Source organism: Anser brachyrhynchus, assembly GCF_964034855.1.
Source record: "Anser brachyrhynchus genome assembly, chromosome: 2".
NCBI lineage: Eukaryota > Metazoa > Chordata > Aves > Anseriformes > Anatidae > Anser > Anser brachyrhynchus.
In genome coordinates, this window is record NC_137695.1 from 128,133,570 (window position 1) to 128,154,889 (window position 21,320).

Here is a 21,320-nt window from a genome sequence, read left to right on the forward strand (position 1 = left end):
CTGCGACAGAGTTCATTTTCTTCAAAGTAGCTCCTGCGGTGCTATGTTTTGGATTTGTGATGAAAAACAGTGCTGATAACACACTAACATTTTAGTTGTCGCAGAGCAGTGCTTGCACAGAGCCAAGGTCTCTTCTGCTTCTCACACTGCTGTGTAGTGGAGGCCAGAACTGCATGAGCAGCAGGGAGGGGACACAGCCAGGACAGCTGACCACAATGACCAAAGGGATATTCCACACCATCAAATGTCATCGGGGTTAGCAACTAACAACTGGGAGAAAGGGAGGGGGGATGTTTGAAGTTGTGGCTTTTGTCTTCCCAAGCAATCCCTACACAAGATGAAGCCCTGCTCTCCTAGAAACAGCCAAACACCCACCTGCCAAAGGGAAGTAGCAAATGAATTTCTCACTTGCTTTGCATGCACATGCAGCTTTTGCTTTACCTATTGTCTTGATTTCAGTGTACAAGTTCTCGTTTTACCTTTCACATCACACGATGGAGTGAGTGAGCAGCCGCGTGGGACTGGGCTGCCTGCTGCAGTTAACCCAGCTCAGCATTCGCTGCCGCACGAGCACTGGTTAGCCTGCTACTCCTTTAAGCTTCTCCCCTCTCCTTCCCCAGTTAAATACACTGTACCTTTCTCTCCTGAAAGCCATTTTGCCGATTTTAATCCTTCTTCAGTTGAAGCTTCTCCATTTGTTGTCACTTTTGTATTTTGTGAGAACGCTTGCACGCAGCTTGGATGACTGGGATGTAAGAAAGCATGAAAGCCTATGCAGACTGGCCCTCAGAAAACCCTTTGGCAGGTCTGCTCAGCACAAAGGAACAAAACGCCCTTTCTCAGTCAGACCCTCATTTGAAACAGAACAATTTTACAACAACCAAATTACTTCTGTGATACCTTGAGATACCTCTGTAGTTAACAGGACCAAAAAAAACCAAAAACATTAATTTATACCACATTTTTCTTGCTGGCTCATTCAAAGGCCAAAGCAAAAAAAAATATTTGCATCATCAGAAAACATCTACTGCTCTGTTTTCATAGTAGTTACTACACAGCAAAAGAAGAAACTCAATACAATTTGCTCTAAAAATATAGCTAAAATGGATTTCCTATCTATGTACAAGTTAATTGTCTATTTATAACCTGTAGGTACCAGAGACCATTCAGTTCAGCGATTTCCAGAAGCCACTTTTTTTATACGAAAGCAGAAGAATAAAAATAGTATTTACCATCTGGAAACTCACTCAAAATAATTGCCAAAAAAGCAAATCAGAATCAGTTGCTTAAACACTTAAAAACAACAAAAAACACACAAAAAAACAAACAGCTGAATGCTAGTGGCAGACATAATATCCAATACCAAAAAGCTATTAAATCTGTCCCATTTGTTTGCCATGATTTACTGCCTCGTTGTTATTAAGTATCTGTGTCATCTGTTCTTTGCTTTCCTTTTCCATTAATAGATTCATCCTTTTCTTCATCTTTCTTTTAGGTGATTTAAAAAAAACTTTCTTAATGCTTTTTCAAATCTACTAATTTAAAATAATGAACCACGGGTAGATTTCACCCTTACATGCTTTCCCCTTCCTTTTATATGGAGCTTTAAGAGCGTACAAAACAAAGTGAAAATAAGTTGTCAAAGTCTTTTATTATCTTCTACTCACTAAATAGCTTCTCCTGTAGCTACACTTTTATTACATTTCCTCTATTCTTCCATATTGAGACAACTTGCCACTGTAAAATAGTATGTTCTAGAAACCTGTAGCACAACGCTTATCAGTAGTCTATCTTCATTTACGAATCTCCACCTCTGTTGAGAAATGCATATCTGAAGTAAATACTCTAATTACTTTTGCTTTTTAATTACCATGAATCAAGAGTGATATTCCTGTCATCACACATTCAAGTTGCCTTCAGCCTCTCGGCCAGCTCCTTCCAGTCAAACTACAAGACAGTACAGCCACTCACTTCCCACAACAGCCTCCATCACTCACTCACATGATTTCTATACACCTATATGCTCTTTGGATCAGTGCTTGCTGTATTGTTCTTTCCAATATTATAAGACCATCATTCCAATGCTTCTGCTACTCCACCGTGGGATTTCATATAGGCATTCCCTTACTGCTTGTCCACTTCTGATTTAAGACAACTGAGAAAGAAAAATCAGAGCGCAAACATGAAGTTACACAGGCAATCTTAATTTGAGCTCGTCCTTATTTTTGAGATAGAGGATTTTATGCTAAACATTGTTTTAATATAACTTCTAAATAAACTAAAACTAAAAAGTATGAAATTGGTATTACATTCACTACCTAGAGGGAGAGGGATAAAGAGAGTACGAAGATCAGAAACGCAAGACTGGATAACACTACGGTCCTTCAATTAAAAGAATGACCAGCTGCAAGACAAAGAATAACAACACAAGCAGCAGTTTGCATAAGTGTTTTCATAAAGGTGGAAGCCTTTGAAACCACGATTACTTAATTCACCTACCTCTACAGGAAAGGGTGATTCAGGGATGAAACCAAAGAACACAGCTTAACAATGATCCAAACATCAATTCCAAAGGAAAGCTTACTGCAGTAGTTGAATTGCCTGACATAGCAATGGCTTGTATCCTACAGCTAATTCTGTCAAACAGGATTCGTGCAGCCCGCTCAGATATCCTCTACAGATTTTCTGAAGCATGAAGCTCATAAGACTTCTCAAAGAATATGGAGCAAAGAACAAAATTAACCACGTGTCAGCACAGCAGAATTCTGCCAACTCCTTACAGAGCTCACAACAAACTATCATTTTAATCCAGAAAAATGGCAGCCACTGTCTGGTACAGTTTAGGTTTAAACATCTCCAAAGCCAATAGCTTCTAGCACCTTTGCTAGGCAAAAATATATATTCTTCTTGCTCCAGTGGGGTACGCATCCCTCTTTGCCAGCTCTGGATCTGGTGTGGTAACATCTCAAATGCCACAGCTAAATTTCTCACTTGTATTGATTCCTGGAGAATCACATAAAGCAGCAGAGGCAGGGCATATAAAAAGATGCAATGTAAAAACAGGGACAGGGTAGCAGTTTAGTACAGGAGAAGATTTGGAGGTTGGTAATGTGAATATTTCAGAATCCATCTCCTAGAATCTGACAGTTTGGTTACTGTGCACCCTTAAGCCAGACGTTATGCTACAAACATCTATTAACAGAATCAAAATTACTTCACTGGTCTCACAAGGGAATAACCTGTACTCCTAAAGCATATACGACAATACCACTGTCATATTCCACAAGCCAGGGATCTTGTTTCTGGTTCTACCACAAACAAGGCTCATACCCAAGGCAGACAGCCTTTAACTCTAATTTCCCACAAAGAAACAGGGCACTCAAATTCATCCCCCACCTCCATGAAAATTTGAGTAGATCTTGTAGATGTGTGGAAAATACCTTTCTCAACGCCTCTAAAACAGAGCATCACAATATCAGGCGTCTACTTCCAGTTCTAAACTCTTGCAACAGCTTTGCCCTTCCCTTAGAAAACTGGAGCCTAGAAAGAGTTAAAACATAATAAAGCTATCTGCAAAAAGTATGTATGCTTGCAGTTAAAAAAGTAAGGTACCCTTAGTTCTAAGGGTCACTGCCAACTATGAATATATGTACATATTATTGAGAGCTATTAAGGCAGCCAACAAATACTGTTTTCGTTAAGGCACTGTACTTCATAACTGGAGTGGGCAAAGCACACACACACTGTTACATTGGCCTTGTCAATTAGCAGTAAAATATTGATGCCATAATGCAATCAAATTCGACTGTGTGCTCATAGTCCTGCCTTATTATTTCCTCAGAGTTGAATATACTTCATAAAGGTAAATGATACACAGAAAATAAAATTGAAAAAGAGCTCAGTGCATATATTCAGGCATCTTATCTTTGCAGTTCTTGAATATTCTACTTTTTGGTGTTTCAAAAAATGTTGCGTGAGATATGCAGTGTTTGAAATGGGTAATCTAGGAGCTAAATAATGAGTTATCTTAGTAAAATACTTTACCTATAAGCAATCTTTCAGATGGACTTGAAAATTTAGGAATAGAGAAAAATGCTGAGCTGATTGAACCAAAATGAAATTCAGTACAAGACCAGATATATTATGGGCAGTGATAAGAGTTTGGCAGAAAACAGTTGGTGAGGGGAAAGCAGTTTTTCTCTAGCAATAGAGCAGAAACCATAGTGGAAAATGTGTAAACAGCTTCCTTCAATTTCTGTTGGAGGAAGCATTCCACCTTCTCTTCCCACTAACATACGCTGGGATGGGCAACGGAGCTGCAGTGAGGTAGCCTTTTCACCTGGAGAGAGAGACCCTACCAGTCATGTTCAGTTATGCACTGTCATGAGGACCTGAAAAAACTAAGTGACGGAACAGCAACTTCAGCGTATCACGCACTAGGAAAGATGAGTATCCAAAATACCTGTTTGTCAATTTTGTTAGAAACCTGTTTCCAAACACTATTTCCATTCTTTGTCTTTGTTGCAATGATATATGAAAGGAGCAACCTTCCAAGGCCGTGCCTTCCTAACCACTGTGAACTCAACTCTTTATCTAATTCGGAGATCTGCAAGGAAGAAAAGCTAACTCATAAATAGGAGTTAAAAATTAATCCCACAGGGGCTCCACTCTTGCTGTATGCTAGTCAACGTGCTGCATCCCAGGGAGACCCAACGGTATTTCTTCAGTAACTGCTAGTGATTCTCTTGCACATCCAGAGACTTAAGTGCACCTAGCAAACTGCTAGCACAAAAGCACTGACAGGCCTAGGACGGAGCCTTGGCAAAGAATTTACATTTCACTTATGAGCTACAAGCTGTCACCTCCTCCCCCATTCAAGTTACTAAGCACCTCACAGAAACATCCTTCCCGATTTGGGTAAGTTTTTATATCCGGGCGATATCCATAGAGATATCTCCTTTATGAATGGAGGCAAATGGTAACCTCGTACCAGAGCAGGAGCAGTCACCAGGCTGCAACGCCAGCGCTGTGACAACACCGTCACGTTGCTCCCTAAGCATAGCTGTCACAGGCCTGCCAGGACAACCTCCCAGCCGGAGAGAACAAGACCAGGGACAGCTCTGTTTTCAGTATTTTCGTTCTTCCCTTCGCACATTTCTTACTGAAAACCATCTCAAATCTCAAGGCATGTGAAATTCTAAACACCGGGTAAATAGCCCTGGTTGTCAGACACACACACACACACACAAAAAATAAACTCTTCTACAGAAAATACAGTATTAGCAGCACAAGTATTGTTGCAACTGATTCCATGTTTCTGTTATTTTAGTATTCTATTCCTAAATAGACACCTAAATTTAAACACCAAAAAGCTCTCAAACAGAAGAGAAATAGGTAAAGATTAAAAATGCTGACTTATAAAAAAAATATTATTTACTAAAGTCAAGCAAGCAACAGAAAAGATGAAAGAGAGTTCCTGAAGAGCTCAGGAAGTGCTTTGTTTCCTAATAAGCAGGTCATTCAAAAAGCCCCCGCAGAGTATATTGCATTAACCAGGTGAAATCATTCGGCCCAGACTCCCCAGCACACAAGCCATCCAGATCCTTGACTATCGCAGTCCTGGGAGAATTTTTGCTAATCAGTGGAAATTTACTTATAGTAAGTTTTAATCAAGGCCCAGAGGAAGAGGGAAGAGAGATGAATCGGCTGGATGTGCCCAATTAGAGCTTCAGCAGGACACAGCAAAACTGCTTTGCAGAATAATATGCCCATAAAAAATAATGCCAGGATTTGAGTTGGAAGAATTGTTTTTCAGTTTTATCTATTTTTGGCTGAATATCAGGTTTTCAATCTGTACTCAGAGTGCAGAAGCAGATTAGTATCCTCCTCCTTATTTCTAATAAAACATGTCAACATCTGGCAACCCAGTTCTACAATGTTATTTTCCCAGACCAATCCGCAGTTCAAGTCCCCAGCATCAGGCATTTTGTGCGTTTCTCTCTTTTTCAGGGAGCCTAAAGGCAGTGCAGGAAGCTTTTTAACGAGCTACTTGTAAAGAAGTTCCCACCAATAATGGTTTGTTGTTCTGAACATTTTAAGGTCTCACTAGGGTAGGGTGGAGGTTGTTGATTTCTCAGTTCACTAACCAGGAGACTCTTCACATGTTCCACCCCAAGATACTCTAAAATAAAGCGAGAAATAGTGCAAGTTGGGGATTTCTCAATATTTGACTGGAAGGTCAAGGCCACGCAGCACTTTCTAGAGAGAATTGACTTCAGATCACCAAGAGGCGGGAACAACCTGAAAACAGAACTACAACATAATTAAACAGATACCAATAACTGCACACACAAAACCACTCCACACACCACAGCCTGAAAAGCTTTTTCCAGCTAATCCCATTTTTGACACTAAACCTGTCATTTTAAAGCAAATTAAGTGAAATCCTCTAATGAAGAATAAAACGAACCCGACAGCTAGTAATCTGCTTTTTCAAGGGATTCTTCAGACATAACAATGGCCAGCACAAGCCTCAGACAGTACTAACAAGTCAAACACGAATAATTCAGTTTTTTAAGGACAAGCGTCTGACATCATTTAAACTGCTTCAGCTAAAGCAACGACTTCAAGATAACAGCAAGGACTGGCATAATGAGGGCAACCATATGTCTACCGGGGAATTTCTCATCCTTACGAAGAACGTTCCAGAGGCTGAAAATCGAGATAAAATACTGTATGCTGACAAAATACCTTTTGGGAAGAAAAGGGAGTAAAAAAAAGTCAGAAACAGCCAACTGTAACAAGATTTGAATACTCATCTAATCCATATCCCTAGGTATGGCAGGGAGAAAATTTAGGAAACCTCAATCCATTCAGTTTCTTTGTCCCTTCTCTTTATTGGCCACCGATTTCTAATCAAGAAAGAATCTATGTAAACACGTGGCACAAAAATCCCATGAAGGGTTTTATTCCAGCAGATTTTAGAGACAGTATTTGCTATACTCCAGTAAACTAAACAAAATGTATTGACATATATAAGGATCTTTTTTTCTTAAAGCTGATCAAGCAGTATTTTTAATTGAGTTGAATATCAAGATGACAACTTTGGTTTTATCACCCAAAAGAGTTATTTTTAAAACTGTGTATGAGAGGACGAATAGCATTCTCAACAACACCATTAATTACCACCACCAAAACAAAAATTTCAGCAATTCCTGCTCTGCCACTGTCACCTTCTTGCCCTTTCTCATCGAACTTTTTAATACTGGTGCCAAGGAGGCAAATGGTGGGTTCCACCTCCTCCTTTTCACCCCCAAGACCGAACCCAGCTCTTAATTTAAGTGCTAAAGGTCAGGGAGGGGACAGACAGATGGGACAACCTGCAAGGACTTGCACAGATTTCAGACCACCTTTTGAGCCTTCTCATTCTACCATGAAAGGATGCTTAGTGGCTCTTCTTGCTTTAAAAGACTTAAAATGTATTTGTAATTTGCTTTTAGTTAATGAAGTTTTAGCAGATTTAAATTGTAACATTGCCTTTTCCTCCCTTCAAAAGGAAAAAAGAACACAACCCAAGTTCCCAGCTGTCAGTCCTACTTCAAAACCATGCAAGATGCATGAAATTTTTGCCTACAAGTCCAGAGTGAAAGACTTTCATCCTCGCCACTACCACGCCAGCAAGAACTTCAGCCTCCAAAAGCTTGCAAGCTTCAACTTTGGTTGTTAAACAAGGCTACGTCAGATGTGGTCATTCTACCAAGCGCATTTGGGTTTGTTGAACCCGACCGTAACAGCTGAGTCCAACAGAAGTTGGGCCTCACCTCTGTCATATTAATAGGGTAATTTAATCCCATTATCTCCTGCAGGATTCACCAGTATAGCCTGTACCTTTATACTATAGAAGCGAAGATCCTTTAAAGTCTTAGCTTGATAGAATTTGACCAAACAATTGAAGAAAGTGCTTGATCCACCACCTTGTGCACATTATTTGAGCTAAGCTGCTTTAGCTTATTATTTACAAGCCCCCAGAGCTTTCCAAGGGTACAGCTTAACAAGACAGCATTCCCTGGCTTTTGCAAATCTATTGTTTTCTCTTTTCCCCTTCTCAGGGCTTGAATAGCTAGGCCTAAAAGCAGGAACAGGGCATTATCAAGCTGAGCAAGAAATATCTACAATCGACTGGAATAACAGTTGTTTCCAGTAAATAGCTGCCTACTCCTATTTCCCTGACTTAAATCATACAGGTGTGGATCAGATAGCAACATTCAAAATACCAGGTTGAAAGCCTTCATGGTTTTCCATATTTTAGCCATACAGTTGGCCTATTTGGAAGAAAAATCTGCTGATATCTAGGGTTAGTTTTAGTAAACTAAAGTCTGCCACTGCTTTCTTTCTGTGAAGTGAATTCTTCTGTTGTAGCCCCCAAATCCTGCAGCTGCTGCACAGTAAAGCATTTCCCAAAGTAGTTTATAAAGGCAGATGCAAAAAGTGAGACTTCTTAGGGCCTAAAGCCACGACTTTTATTTTATTTATCTTCACTGAACTAATAGCTGCAAATTTTAAACTTCACTGGATTTTTTAACTCACTTCAAAAGTTAATTAAGAAAAAAACAAGATTAAACTCATCTTGGTAAAACAAATATAAATTTTGTATTTATCTCACATTACTGTACCATGGCTTATAGCCAAAACTAATACACTGCGTACCGGTACAGACTGATAACTGAAGGTTACACAGAGGACTAATAACCACTTAGTGGACAGGAGAAATGGTATTTCCTCTCCACTCATTCTGGTCTCAGTTACAATACATCCATCTTTCAGTTTTAAAAAATATATATTTTTGTTTTGTTTTTTTAACCTTTCAATGGTATTTCACCAAAGGCACCATTAAATGTTTCACGTAGTTAGTAACTACCAGTAACCTCATTGTGTTTGTATCCCAGAATTGATTGTGTAGCTACAGTAGCCACTCATTTTCTTTTTAAATACTTAATTCCACATAACACAAATAATATCTTGCACTGTGAACTTCAGCAGCACCAAACACGTATACACCAGCACTGAAGTTCCAGTCAACTGAAAGCTTTACTTGATAAAGTTGTCTTTTTTTTTTGTTTGTTTTATTATATAGATTTTAAAACTTCTTCATGGCCAAATTATGTCAAAGAGAAAATTATTTCCCAACTACTAAATAAAACTGCTGTCAATACTGAAGAACTATTGAGCAATAAACAACTGTCCTGAGAGCAGCTGAAAAGAGAACTTCCACCGAGACAAGAAGAGCAGGTGAAGAATAGAAACAAGGAAGCTTAGATGAAAGTGGGCATATTCAGAACATTATATTTTCTTATAATGCAATTATAATGCCATTTTTTCCCTGAGATTTCAGTGGCTTGTATACAGTTTTCCCATCCCCTACCCCACTTCTTAAAAAAAAAAACACACTAGGGTGAAACTTGTGGGCAGCTTCTGTGTTACCACCAGCTTGTGTTTTGTGATCAAGCTGCTGCTGATCTCAACTAATACAAATTCCACACTGTCATTTGGCACAGTTATTTTGTTAAATGCCTTTTGTTGCAGGTATTTAGAAAAAAAAATCTGTTGCTGAAACAAGACTTTTAAAGTAGCACTTTCTACTTTGACTTGAGCGTGTGTTTTGATAGTGGCCCAACAGCGGGCACTTTTCAAGGGCAAAAAAAGTCCTGATAACATAAAAGCATGCACAAACACAAGGCTGACATTCTACACTGCAATCTTTACTAAAGCTGTTTGTGTCATTAATTACATTACCCCTAAATTTAATCAGATTTAAATATCTGCATGTACAAGCCCCATTTGCCTACCTTAATGAAAAGACCAGAGGTTATTTTGGTGATAAGCACCTAAAACTGTCCCCATAGATGTGTCTGTGAAATCTCCTTAATCCGGTCATAAGCCAGAATTTCAAGAAACTCAGTATTAAGAAGAGAGGAAAGGTAAAATAGTGGTAATTCAAATGTCAGCATTACAAAGTGAATCTTTTCAAGTTTAGATGCAAGCAGTTGATACCTGTGGGCTTAGGGAAAGGCAGTAACTGAGTATGTAACACTGTACAGAAACAATGCATTTTCAGCTAAACTACTTTGGTTCTGTTCTTTACCCACTCTTCTATTCCCAGTGGAAGTTCTGTGTTCCCAGCTGTTCTGAGAACAACTGCTTATTACTTCATATTTCTTCAGTATTTGCCACATTTTTATGTTAACTCTAGCTTTAAAACTAAAGATGCTACACCGAATTTTCATAAGAAGTCCATTCTATTTGCTTGTTCTGCAGTACTCACAACTTCTCAGAATATTTCTTCTCCCCTTCACAAAGAAGTTACACTAGCTTGCACTTTTTCTGAGAAAAATCTTGGGGAAAAAAAAAAAAAACAAAAACATTTGCCTAAAGGCTAAACAAACCCCATGACGAATCAGTCAACACTTTGTATGACACAGTGGCTAAAAAGCAAAACACAGGATCTCATCAACATGGGCTTCTATTATCTAGAAAGAGTGTTACGGAAAGCTACTGTAACAAGTGTCCGTGCAGGCAGAAATCATAATAAACCTAAACTAGGCACACAAAGGCTCATACTCCCAAGTTTTGAGTTACGATACATCAGCTGAACCACAGTAGCTGTTCAGGTTGATCTTCATCGACATTGGCAAAAAGAGTTTGATTTCATAGAGTTTCAACCCTTTCCTCGCAGGATGACTTCAGAATATGGCAGTCAAATAATTTCCCTTTAAGTTAATCACAGAAATTTTGGTGGATATGTAAAAACAAGGTCTAATCAACTGAGGGCATCACAATGTTGCAGAAATCATGGCATTTGAGTAGCTCAAATAAATTTTAGTCATTTTTTGATATCATTCGTATCAGAAATATCAACAAAACTGCCATAATGGTATGGTAATAGACTATTGGTATAGTTACAGACTGCAATGAGTTGCACAAACATTTCAGACACTGGGTATTAAAAAAAAAAAACTGTATATAATCAGAAAAGTGACTTTTTTTGAGTAAGGCTACTTACATATTAAATGTTAGCAGCAATGAATGAACATGAATGGAAAAATCACTCAAAATTATATACAACAGCTTCCTTTGTAAAATGTTTTCCATGCTGAAGATTTGAACGTTCTTCGATAGAAAACTTCAGAGCTTTGAAATCTTGTTCACCTGTGAAGGTGCCCAATCCTGGGAAACTTACTAATTTTACTGCAGTTAGTTTAGGTTTCCTGCTTATTTACAACAAATGTTCCTATGCAATTCCTTTTCCATTTCTCTAGTTTTTGAACACAGCATAAATGAATGTCTAAAACTCCGGAAAAAGTCATTATTTTCAGAATGTTATGCAATTGGTAGGACATAAACAAAAAAAAAAAAACCAACTCCATAAAATTCGTCATCAAAAGACAACAGAACAGAATTTAAAAAAAAAAAAGAGAAAGAAGTATAATCTTACAGCAAGCATTTCTAAAATGGAAGCAATTACAACACGAGAGTCACATTTTCAGGAAGAGAGTATTACCTCCACACATAACTGATCTTTTAGACAAGATTTGTAATTCCTGTGTCCTAAACAACGATTTTGTAATCATTATTTCCCTTTTACAAAGGAATCAACAGGAATGAGGGTGAGGCAAGCTGCAGAAGGTCATTTAATAGGCCGAAGACAGAGCATAGCCTTGGTTTATAAAGCCCCACAGACTGTCTCCTTCAAGTTTCACAACCGTCACTTCCTTATGTTTTTTTACGTAGCTTTATAAAAAGTTTCTACTTAATGAACGACTGTCTCAATTTTGCACTTGTGGAAATCTGAGTGTTAAAAAAAGGATTACAGAAACACATTCGCCAGACTGAGCTGCTAAATCGAAGACACATCAGCCTATCTGTCTAAACTGCTGCTAAATCAAGAACGTTCTGTACAGCATGTTCAACTATGTTCAAGTTCTCAATCCCGTCTCATTTCAGTAACTCAGAAAGACCTACAAATTTTTTTAATGCTTCTAATCTCTGCCAGCAGCATTGCTACCCCACAAGGCCCGGTGTTTTGACACTTTAACTCTTGTCGGCACTAAATCCAGACTAACAGAATTAACCTCATTGTTTGTACGCTCCTTCTGGGTCGTCCCATTACTCGTGACAAAAAAATACGAGTTATTGTGGATCAGAACGAAAAGAAGAAAGAGGGATTTGAAGAGGAAAACGAGAAGCAGGGGATCAACCGCACCTAAACGCGAAACGAAAATACAAATAATAAGGAGGCGAAGCGGAGCAGGTGACACAGGAAAGGCCAGGCCCACAGCCGCAAAGCCCGGCGCTCTTTTGTCCTGGGCACGTCCCGGTAAGTCAGGGCAGAAGCCAGCCACGGTGCCCGAGCGGATCCTGCAGCTGCCATCCCCGGCTCCTCCGGAGAGGCGGACGAAGGCGGCACCCGGCTGGAAATACCTGTCGGGCAGCGGCAGGCTGCCTGCACCCCGCCGGCCCTGCGGCAGCCCGGTGCAAGCACGCAGAGCCAGGCGCCCTCGGCCCACAGCTTCCCGGGGGGACACCCCTGGAGGCGGGGGGACACCCCTGGAGGCAGGGCTCGGCCCCGGCCCCTCAGCCCCCTCAGCCCCCTCAGCCCGCACCGAGGGCCCCGACCCCGCTCCCTTCCCCTCCCCGCCCTCTCCCCTCCGCCTGCCCCCCCTCTCAACCTGCCCTCACCCCTCCGGGCACCCCCCCGAGGGCCGGGCCGGGCTCCCCTCGCTCCCCCTCACCGCCCCGCAGGCCGGGGCGCGGCTGGCGGCCGGCCGCTCACCTGCATGGACGCCATGATGGAGCCGCCTCCTCCTCCTCCTCCTCCTCCCCCCCGCCCCGCCGCACCGCGCCGCGCCGCGCCGCCGGCCCTCGCAGCGCCCGGCTCCGTCCCCGCCCTCGGCCGTCACGTGGTGCCGCCGCCGCCGCGCAGGCGCCGGGGAGGGGCGGTGCGGGCGGGCGCAGGGGGGGCGGTGAGGCGGGCGGGCGGGCGGGTTGTGGTTCGGAGGGAGCGGGGGAAGCTTCCTGAGCTGTGGCGTGAGGGAGTCGTGTTTTAGGTGGGAGCGTGTTGGGATTCGGCGTGTTCGTTTCCTGGGATGGAATATGTCCAGTGCTTTGCGCCAGGTGCTTGGGTGGTAGCTCTGTAGGTGAATAAAAACGCCCCACCAGGAGCTAAAGTCAGCGAATTAAGCACCTTCACAGAATCATCTAGGTTGGAAGAGACCTCCAAGATCACCGAGTCCAACCTCTGACCTAACACTAACAAGACCTGCACTAAACCATATCACTAAGGGCTACATCTAAACGTCTTTTAAAGACCTCCAGGGATGGCGACTCAACCACCTCCCTGGGCAGTCCATTCCAATGCCTAACAACCCTTTCAGTAAAGAAGTTCTTCCTAACATCCAACCTAAACCTCCCCTGGTGCAACTTTAGCCCATTCCCCCTCGTCCTGTCACCAGGCACGTGGGAGAATAGACCAGCGCCCACCTCTATACAGCCTCCTTTTAGGTACCTATAGAGAGCGATGAGGTCTCCCCTGAGCCTCCTCTTCTCGAGGCTAAACAACCCCAGCTCCCTCAGCCGCTCCTCGTAAGACTTGTTCTCCAGACCCCTCACCAGCTTCGTTGCCCTTCTCTGGACTTGCTCGAGCACCTTGTACAGCAGCTATTTCATATTATATAGCAGCATTCCATTTATTCCATGGTATAGTATCCCATACCTAGCTGATCCTCAACATAAACCTACAAAATAATGGTTCTGAAGACAAATCTATAAAACCCTTAATGTTAGTGTGTGCATAAAACCAAGGGTTTAGTAGAGGGTGATGGCTGGACCGGATGATCTTGGAGGTCTTCTCCAACCCTAATGCTTCTATGATACTGACTTTATAGCTCGTTGTAGCTCCATTTTCTCACTGACCTCACTGCACATTCCAATAACTAATCTTACAGTACCTGTCTTTCCTTGCCCATGCACACCTGCAGTTCATAATGATGCCAAAGAGCCCCCGTTGGATCACCTCTGCTCCTCAGTAACACCTGAATTTGCTTTTGGAGGTGGCCTAATACAGATCCAATCCGATGACTGGACAGTAGTTCTCAGCTCGTATGTGCCTCTGAAATCTGCAACCTTAATTTTAGGCCTAAAGAAGGATTATGTATCTGAAAGGTTGCCTGCTTTCTTTAACCGTGTTACTTGGTGTGATACAAATGCTGTTCCCTCTCACAAGCTTTACCTTCCGAGATATTTTTTTGTATCTTCGGCCTTAAAGATGGCTAACTGGTAGAAAACAAAAACCCAGCATAATGCGGCATCAGATGCCAACTCGTGTCCGGCATGGGCAATGTTGCTGTTGTTTAAATGAGCGTCCAGATTCCTGTGGTTTGCATAAAAGGAGCAGCAGAAGGCAGCAGGAGCATCATTCCTCCGTGAGCTAGCTACAGGAGTGAACAAACCTATGGGCTTTGGAGGAATTTGCTGATGACAGAACTGAGTATGTGTTGATTTTTGAGTAGGAAATGAGAGTAGCCTACTAAAAGGGTGGAAAAACTTGCAATGTAAGCTGAATCCTATACTTTTTGCCCTCTATATCCAACCTCAATTCTCAGTCACAAACAATAGGCTCCTGAAGCCGTGCAAGCTGGCATTGCTCTACTGCCTTCATTTAAGTGACATTGAAGTGTCAAGAGTCCTGCCATTGTGTTTTCCCTAGAAGTCAATATTAACATATGATCTCTCAACTCATATTAGGTTGCAGAGGATTTATTGCATTCGGTAGAGGTGGAGGTTTCTTTTTCCTGCCGTTCTTCATAACTAACTTAGGCAGTTACAGTATTAAGTGGCACTATTACTGTTTTACTAGATGTTGGGTTTTTTTTTGCATGATTCAAGCATATGTTTATCCCCAAATACATTTGTGCCATATGCCACAATGATAGCAAGAACATCAAGTTTAAGCAGTGGACATGTGTTCAGCTATAAACATGGACATATTGACTATTCGTGTTGTTGTCATCACAGGGAGATAAAACTGATTTGAGTCCATTGTATTCAGTTTCTTAACCATGTTCTAGAAAACCCTTTTCAAGGTCAGAAGATAAAAAGGCCTAAGTGTATGAACGCCAGCAAGCTAGTTTTGCATGAAGAGAACAGCCTTGTAGCCTTACGCTAACTGTAACCAATAAAAATACAAGTTCCACTCTGTAATAAAGAAAAATTGTCTCTGGCCAAGAAGCTGCTTTGGAAAACACTCTTAACCTTTTAACTACCCTTAAGTTCCAGAAGTCTTTTTTTTTTTTTTGAATTTTATTTTATTACAGTAACTTTTTGATCTTAAAAATAAAGGCACCTACCACATTTTGGACTAAAATATTGTTTACTGAGATAACTTCCTCCAGTTGCAAATTCCATTCCTGAGGATAGCAGACATGAAAAGCAAGGAACAGGGTCTGTCCTTTGCATAAATGATAAAGCACAAATGGACTACTTCCCACCCCGTCTTAACTGAATGTGTAAGAGACCAAACAGTCATTCTGCAGCTGAAATTCATGACCAGAACCCATCCTAAATTCACTTTGAATAGTTTGTTCTTATACCAAATGTATTTTTTCTACTACACATCGTTTTTTTTTTTTTTTCCAGGTGTAATGCAATTCCATAATATATTTGTGCAACATTTTTATTCCTGTGTTTTATTGTTTTTTTCTCCTTCCCCATGTCTCCATCACCTGGATGGCAGGCAGTGCTTTTTAGTAACTGTTTGTACAGTGCATAATGCCACAGGGATTCAATCCCTCAAGCATAATAAGGAAACAAATACTATTAGCAGACTCTCAGGAAGAGTTTTTTTTATGAATATCAGTATTTTCTTCTTTAAATACTGTTCTGTTCCTGACTTTGTGATGGCTCATAGTATTCTTTGTTCTAAATTACTCAGTAATCTAAACAACAAAAAGCCCCAGATCCCAGAGTGGGAAGATTTCACAATGAGTTGGTTATATTGTAATTTGCTGTTCATTTCAGCATTGACCTTTACCTATACGAAATATGGGAGAAAACACTTGTGCAGTTAAACCTTCCTAATCTCTTGCAGGTGTAGAGCTAGCCAAAGCAGAAATGAAAAATTCTTGGTGGCTTTTTTTTTTTTTGGGGGGGGGGGGGGGGGGTTGGGGGAGTTGGTTGGGTTTTGGTTTTTGTTTGTTTGTTTTTAATGAAATAAATCTCTAGTATTTGGCCAGTGCAGTCTCATCCTGCACAAGTAAACTTAAGTTTTGCCAGAAGCTTCCAAGTTTGGAGTCCTAGATCCCAAATACTCAAAGCTTTAGAGGTAAGAGGGCTTTAATGTGGTATCTGCATTATTTCAGGAGGTATTTTGTATTGATCTGATCAAATACACGGTTATGACTCATATCTAATATATATATAGTGCAAATCATGAAATTGCAACTGTACCTCCTACTGAAAATGTACCTGAAAACATTCATGAATGTGATCTAAAAACCCATTTCATGGTTTGCATTACCTATATTTACAGAAAAAAATGCAATCAATATTCAGTCTGCATTTGTTAGATAGTCTTCTGATGTATCTAACCAGTTTCACAAAAGTCAAATATGTTTCTTGATTGGGGTTCTTATAGTTTTATATTCCATTCCCTCCATTATCGTTACCAAACATTTTTTTTCCTCTGGTCTCCCTTTTCCTGTATCATTCTTCTATATACCAAACTATCACAACCTGTTTCTTTACAATTTCTGCCACTGTAACACGTGCTTGATTTCTTTTGTCTTTGTACACTGTACTTGTTCGTAGCTTTCCATCTTATCTCTATCTTGCACGGAATTTAACTGCACATTGACATTAACCTCCCTTTGTTACTCCAGTGACACAGCAACCATAATCTGCAGTGCCAGGAGACTACGTCTCAGGAGCATGGAGGACTACATACCTCACAGAGGACTTGTGCCAACTTCTTCCACTGCCAGTTTAAGGGTACTGAGCTTAAAAAGTCTGTGGAACAGAGATCTGATAAACACACGCTTGATGCACCTGCAGAAAGCGGTCTGCATCATGCTAGTAAAAGGTGTGGAATCAAACCAAGACAAAATTGTATCGAGAAGACAAATTAATTGCATACATCGCTAAAAATGAAAACTATGCTACATTTTCATATGTCTTTGACCTGTTGAAATTGTGTTGCTGTTTTATTTCTTACTGATAATGTAGGGTTTTCATCAATGGCTTCTTCTAATTTTGTCTTACTCAGTTCTTAATAGTAACAGGCACATTTATTGCTTCTGTTCCACATCAGTTAAAGGAGTGAATGGAGGCAAAGGGAAAGGTTTCACCTTATTCCCGATATGGGAGAAAACACAGCATGAGCGATCCCATTCTCAGATGTCATGTGCTTCCATTTCTTCTCTTATGCAGGATTTATCAATTTTGCAAGTGATCTGTGGCTTTCAGTTTAGCCACAGGAAGACTGAAACCATTTTGTGGTTTAATCCTGGCAGGCAGCTGAGCACCATACAGCCGCTCGCTCACTCTTCCCCCAGAGGGGTGGGGAAGAGAATCAAAAAGGTAGAAGTAAGAAAATTTGTGAATTCAGATGAAGACAATTTAATACATAAAGAAAAAGCTGCGTGCACAAGCCAAGCAAAACAAGGAATTCATTCATTACTTCCCATTGTCATGCAGATGTTCAGCCACTTCCAGGAGAGCAGGGCTTCATCATGCATAATGGTTACTTACCAAAATGTTTTTCCATCAGATCAGAAAAAATAACCTGGCCTATTCTGTGGACGCACAGTTATAGTTACTGCCAGGGAAGAAGGAGAACACATGGCCATGGCAAGAAGGGGAACTGCCTGTTTTAGTAATATGCTGCAATCACCATTTTGAAGTAACTGTCAAGCCACGCCTTTGGCACCAGTACTCCTATAACTCTTAGAAATCCTGTAAAGATAAATACTTATAAAGATAAAAGCTATAAAAATGTAAATAATGAGGATGGTGTAGGACCCGTAATCAAAGAATAGATAAACAGATTAAAAAGCTTGTTGTTATGTAATTGTGAAAAGTTCTGCCACATAAAAAGCGTTGTTATCCAGAGCCCGTGTAAGCAGGTTGATTACGGCATCTATCAAATACAAGGTTCAGACTCTGCTCAGTGATAATAAATACATTTAAGATTCAAATAGCATTGTCGTTTAGGTTGTTTGTTTAATCTTTATAAAGACTCTGAACAGAAAGCTTCTCAGCTAAGCCCAAGGGGTATGTGAATACCTACTAAGCTGGTTATCGGAGATGCACAGAAGTGACTCAGACTCCACAACCAATGCAGAAGATGCTGACAGGAAATTTTCAGATCTGTGTAGCTGTTTAGTCATGCTGGTCTAGAAGCAAGATACATTTGCTGGAGAAAAGACTTCTTGGGTGGCTTACAGAGGCGTACAATAAGCTATCGCAGCTCCAGCACGATGAAAAGCAAATCCTCCAAATGTGCACATCACACTGGGCACTGCCATCACCAGAGACTGCCTGCTATGTACAGAGCTTACAGAATTTCAGTTTGCAGGCTTGTACACCAAGATGTCACTGATTCAGCCTGTTGGTTAGGCTTTGTTTTTTTTGAGCGTCCCTTGGGAAAGACTTCATACAGAGTATGATGTTAAGAAAACAAAAAGGATGAGCGGTTACTTGACTATTTCAGCAAATATTTTCAGGCAGTTCTCTTGTTAAATCATAGTTATTTATTACAAGTTAAATATTTCTCATAAGTGCTCTATGACAAATCTGAAAGCAGCTTAAATGATAGTGTGATATTGGGATATGATTTACATGTTTCGAGTAATTTTCTAGAAATAATTCTGACTCAAATGGAGTCTCACTTCTGGAAAGCATTGTATGTCCAATCTAGTATGGTAATGCAGGAAGCTTTTCCCTGTATGAAAAGATAGATGAAATGCCAAATGCAAATAGATCCTAGACGTTTTTCAGGCTCAGCAATACCAAACAATTTGTGCAAGAGATAGTTAACCTGCCTAACAAGTCCTCTGTTGTTTTACTGAGCAGAATATCAACAATTTGTAGCAACCTAAGACATTAATTATGCATTACTTATGGTTTTGTGTAATTGGGATTTTGAAGATAACGGTTGGCTATTATTAGGCGCAAGTAGGATATCCGTAGTATTTTTTTACATGGGAAGAGAAGCCTAAGCTATGAACTTTCATCTGAAAAAGCAGTTTTAATTAATTAACAATTAATATTGAAAGAATTCACAGTATTTGGCTTTAACTTCAAAAGAATTTGACATTCAATATATAAGGAGTACCATTAATTTCCCTCCTCAAACTCATTAATTGCATGAAACTATCCTGAAAACCAGTAACTTTACCATTGCACAGTAAGGTTTTAATTTATCTAAAAGCTCTCGGGTTGTTACTTTCACCAATGTAAAGTGATGAATATATTTTAAGGAGAACGTTAATTTTCCAAATGCTACCCTGAACAAGTGAGGCTACAAAATACTACATGATGAATGTCTTGAAAATCGTCCGAGTACATAAGTTTAAGAGGAGAAAAAGTTGAAGAAGTCCATTTGTTACAGAGTAATTGTGATCTTACATCATTATTCTCCTCCCACAGAGTGTGGGAGGAAAATCCTCTACCCTGTAAGCATAAAACATTAACATGGTGATGACCGAACTTTTTTTTTTTTTTTTAATCTCAGTGACCTTTCTCCCACAGAAGAGGGATTGCACCATAACCTATGTTTGTAGAAGCATCGCGCTCGAAGCTTTATTTCATGACATGCAACATTCGTTAAAACCTGAACTGATAAAGTCAACATTCTTCTCTCTCGGCTGCCCTACTGACAACACTCAAGCAAGCTTTGTAGATGACTAATAATCACAAAATCTATGTGCTCTTTTCTGGATCTTCCCGCTGTTGTGCAACACATTGAGGTCACAGTGTTGATATGTTCCCATAACATTGCCACCTAGTGAGCTACATTTAAGAAGAAATCCCACTTCAATCCAATTTATTGTTTGTCAAAAAATCCTTTAAAGCTGGACATTTTCCATGGGAAAAAACACCAAATGCCTCATTTGCTAATTACAGAGCTTTGATCCACCTGTATTTTAAAAAGAGCATTACAGTTTTATTTCCAGATTCACTCAATCTTAAAATAAGAGTTCCTGCTTTTTCTCTCCCAGTTGTTGAAACTAAGCTTACAGCCCAGCCTTCACTGTTAGTTTCAGCTAGGAAAATCTGCTATTTCTCATTAGCACCGACACACTAGTGTTGTGATTTTGTTGACTCTGCAGTAGCTGGTACGGTTAAATTACAATGCAACAATTGAGACCAAAAGAAAAAAAAAAAAAAAAAAAAGGAAAAACATGGCCTGAAAAGTTACTTCTGTGCCAATAATTCCCTTGTCTACTTCATTATATAAACCAAAAGATTTAGGTAGGTTTGGGGATAGTAAAAACTACCCCTTTCAATGGGATTGTAAAAACAAGAAGGGGAGAAAAATCAAATAGCCACTGCTGCTATTTATGACATTGGTGTATATACTGTAATTTGTAAATGCGAGCAGAAGCAACAGATTTTCCACATTTAATACCATTACTTCAGAAAAGCCTTTTAAATATTGTGTTCGATGCAGTTGTTGAATATAACGGCCTGGTGAATCTTGATGACAATCTCTCTTTTCTTGAACCTCAAAGCCAAAAGGGAATTTAAAGTCTTGTAAAACAGAGTTCGGATTGTTCCAGATATGCAGTCCATTTCACGCTGGGAGGCCACCAGAGACTTCTTCACCACCTTATACTATGAAAAATCATAACGTTGCAGGACTTTCCTCGTTGCTTACAATTGGTAAAGACTTTGCAACTTTTCATGGCTAAATCAGAACTTGTTTAAAACGTTAATCACCAGATACAGGACTAGCTTACCAAGCAAAAGGGAGTTCAGTATTACAGGACCCACAAAGTCTTTAAAGGCTGTCTTTAAAGACTCTTCAAGGCTGTTTAGGAATACCAGGCATTTTCAGTATGCTGTCACTTCTTTGGAGAACTGACTAGTTACAATTAGGAGGAGCTGGAAGAGATCTAAGCACTAACTAAATTCATGAATCTCTTCAGAACTATGAAGAAACCTTTTAGTATCATCCATGGTGTTTCACCATCTTTCACCCAAATACTAGTTTCAATATTAGCAGTTTGCTCACCACACAATTCATGAGAACTATGATTCTACAGCAG

General features: G+C 40.2%; 1 protein-coding gene across 1 annotated transcript in view; it reads right to left on the reverse strand.

The window, feature by feature from the left end:
* Positions 1–12,968, reverse strand: part of UBE2W (ubiquitin conjugating enzyme E2 W) — a 34,469-nt gene extending 21,501 nt beyond the window's left edge. Inside the window, exon 1 of the mRNA XM_080581650.1 lies at positions 12,830–12,968. Within this exon, the coding sequence (XP_080437776.1) occupies positions 12,830–12,844 (15 nt within the window). The 5' untranslated portion in view covers positions 12,845–12,968. The remainder of the gene's footprint in view (positions 1–12,829) is intronic.
* Between the last annotated feature and the right edge of the window lie 8,352 nt (positions 12,969–21,320).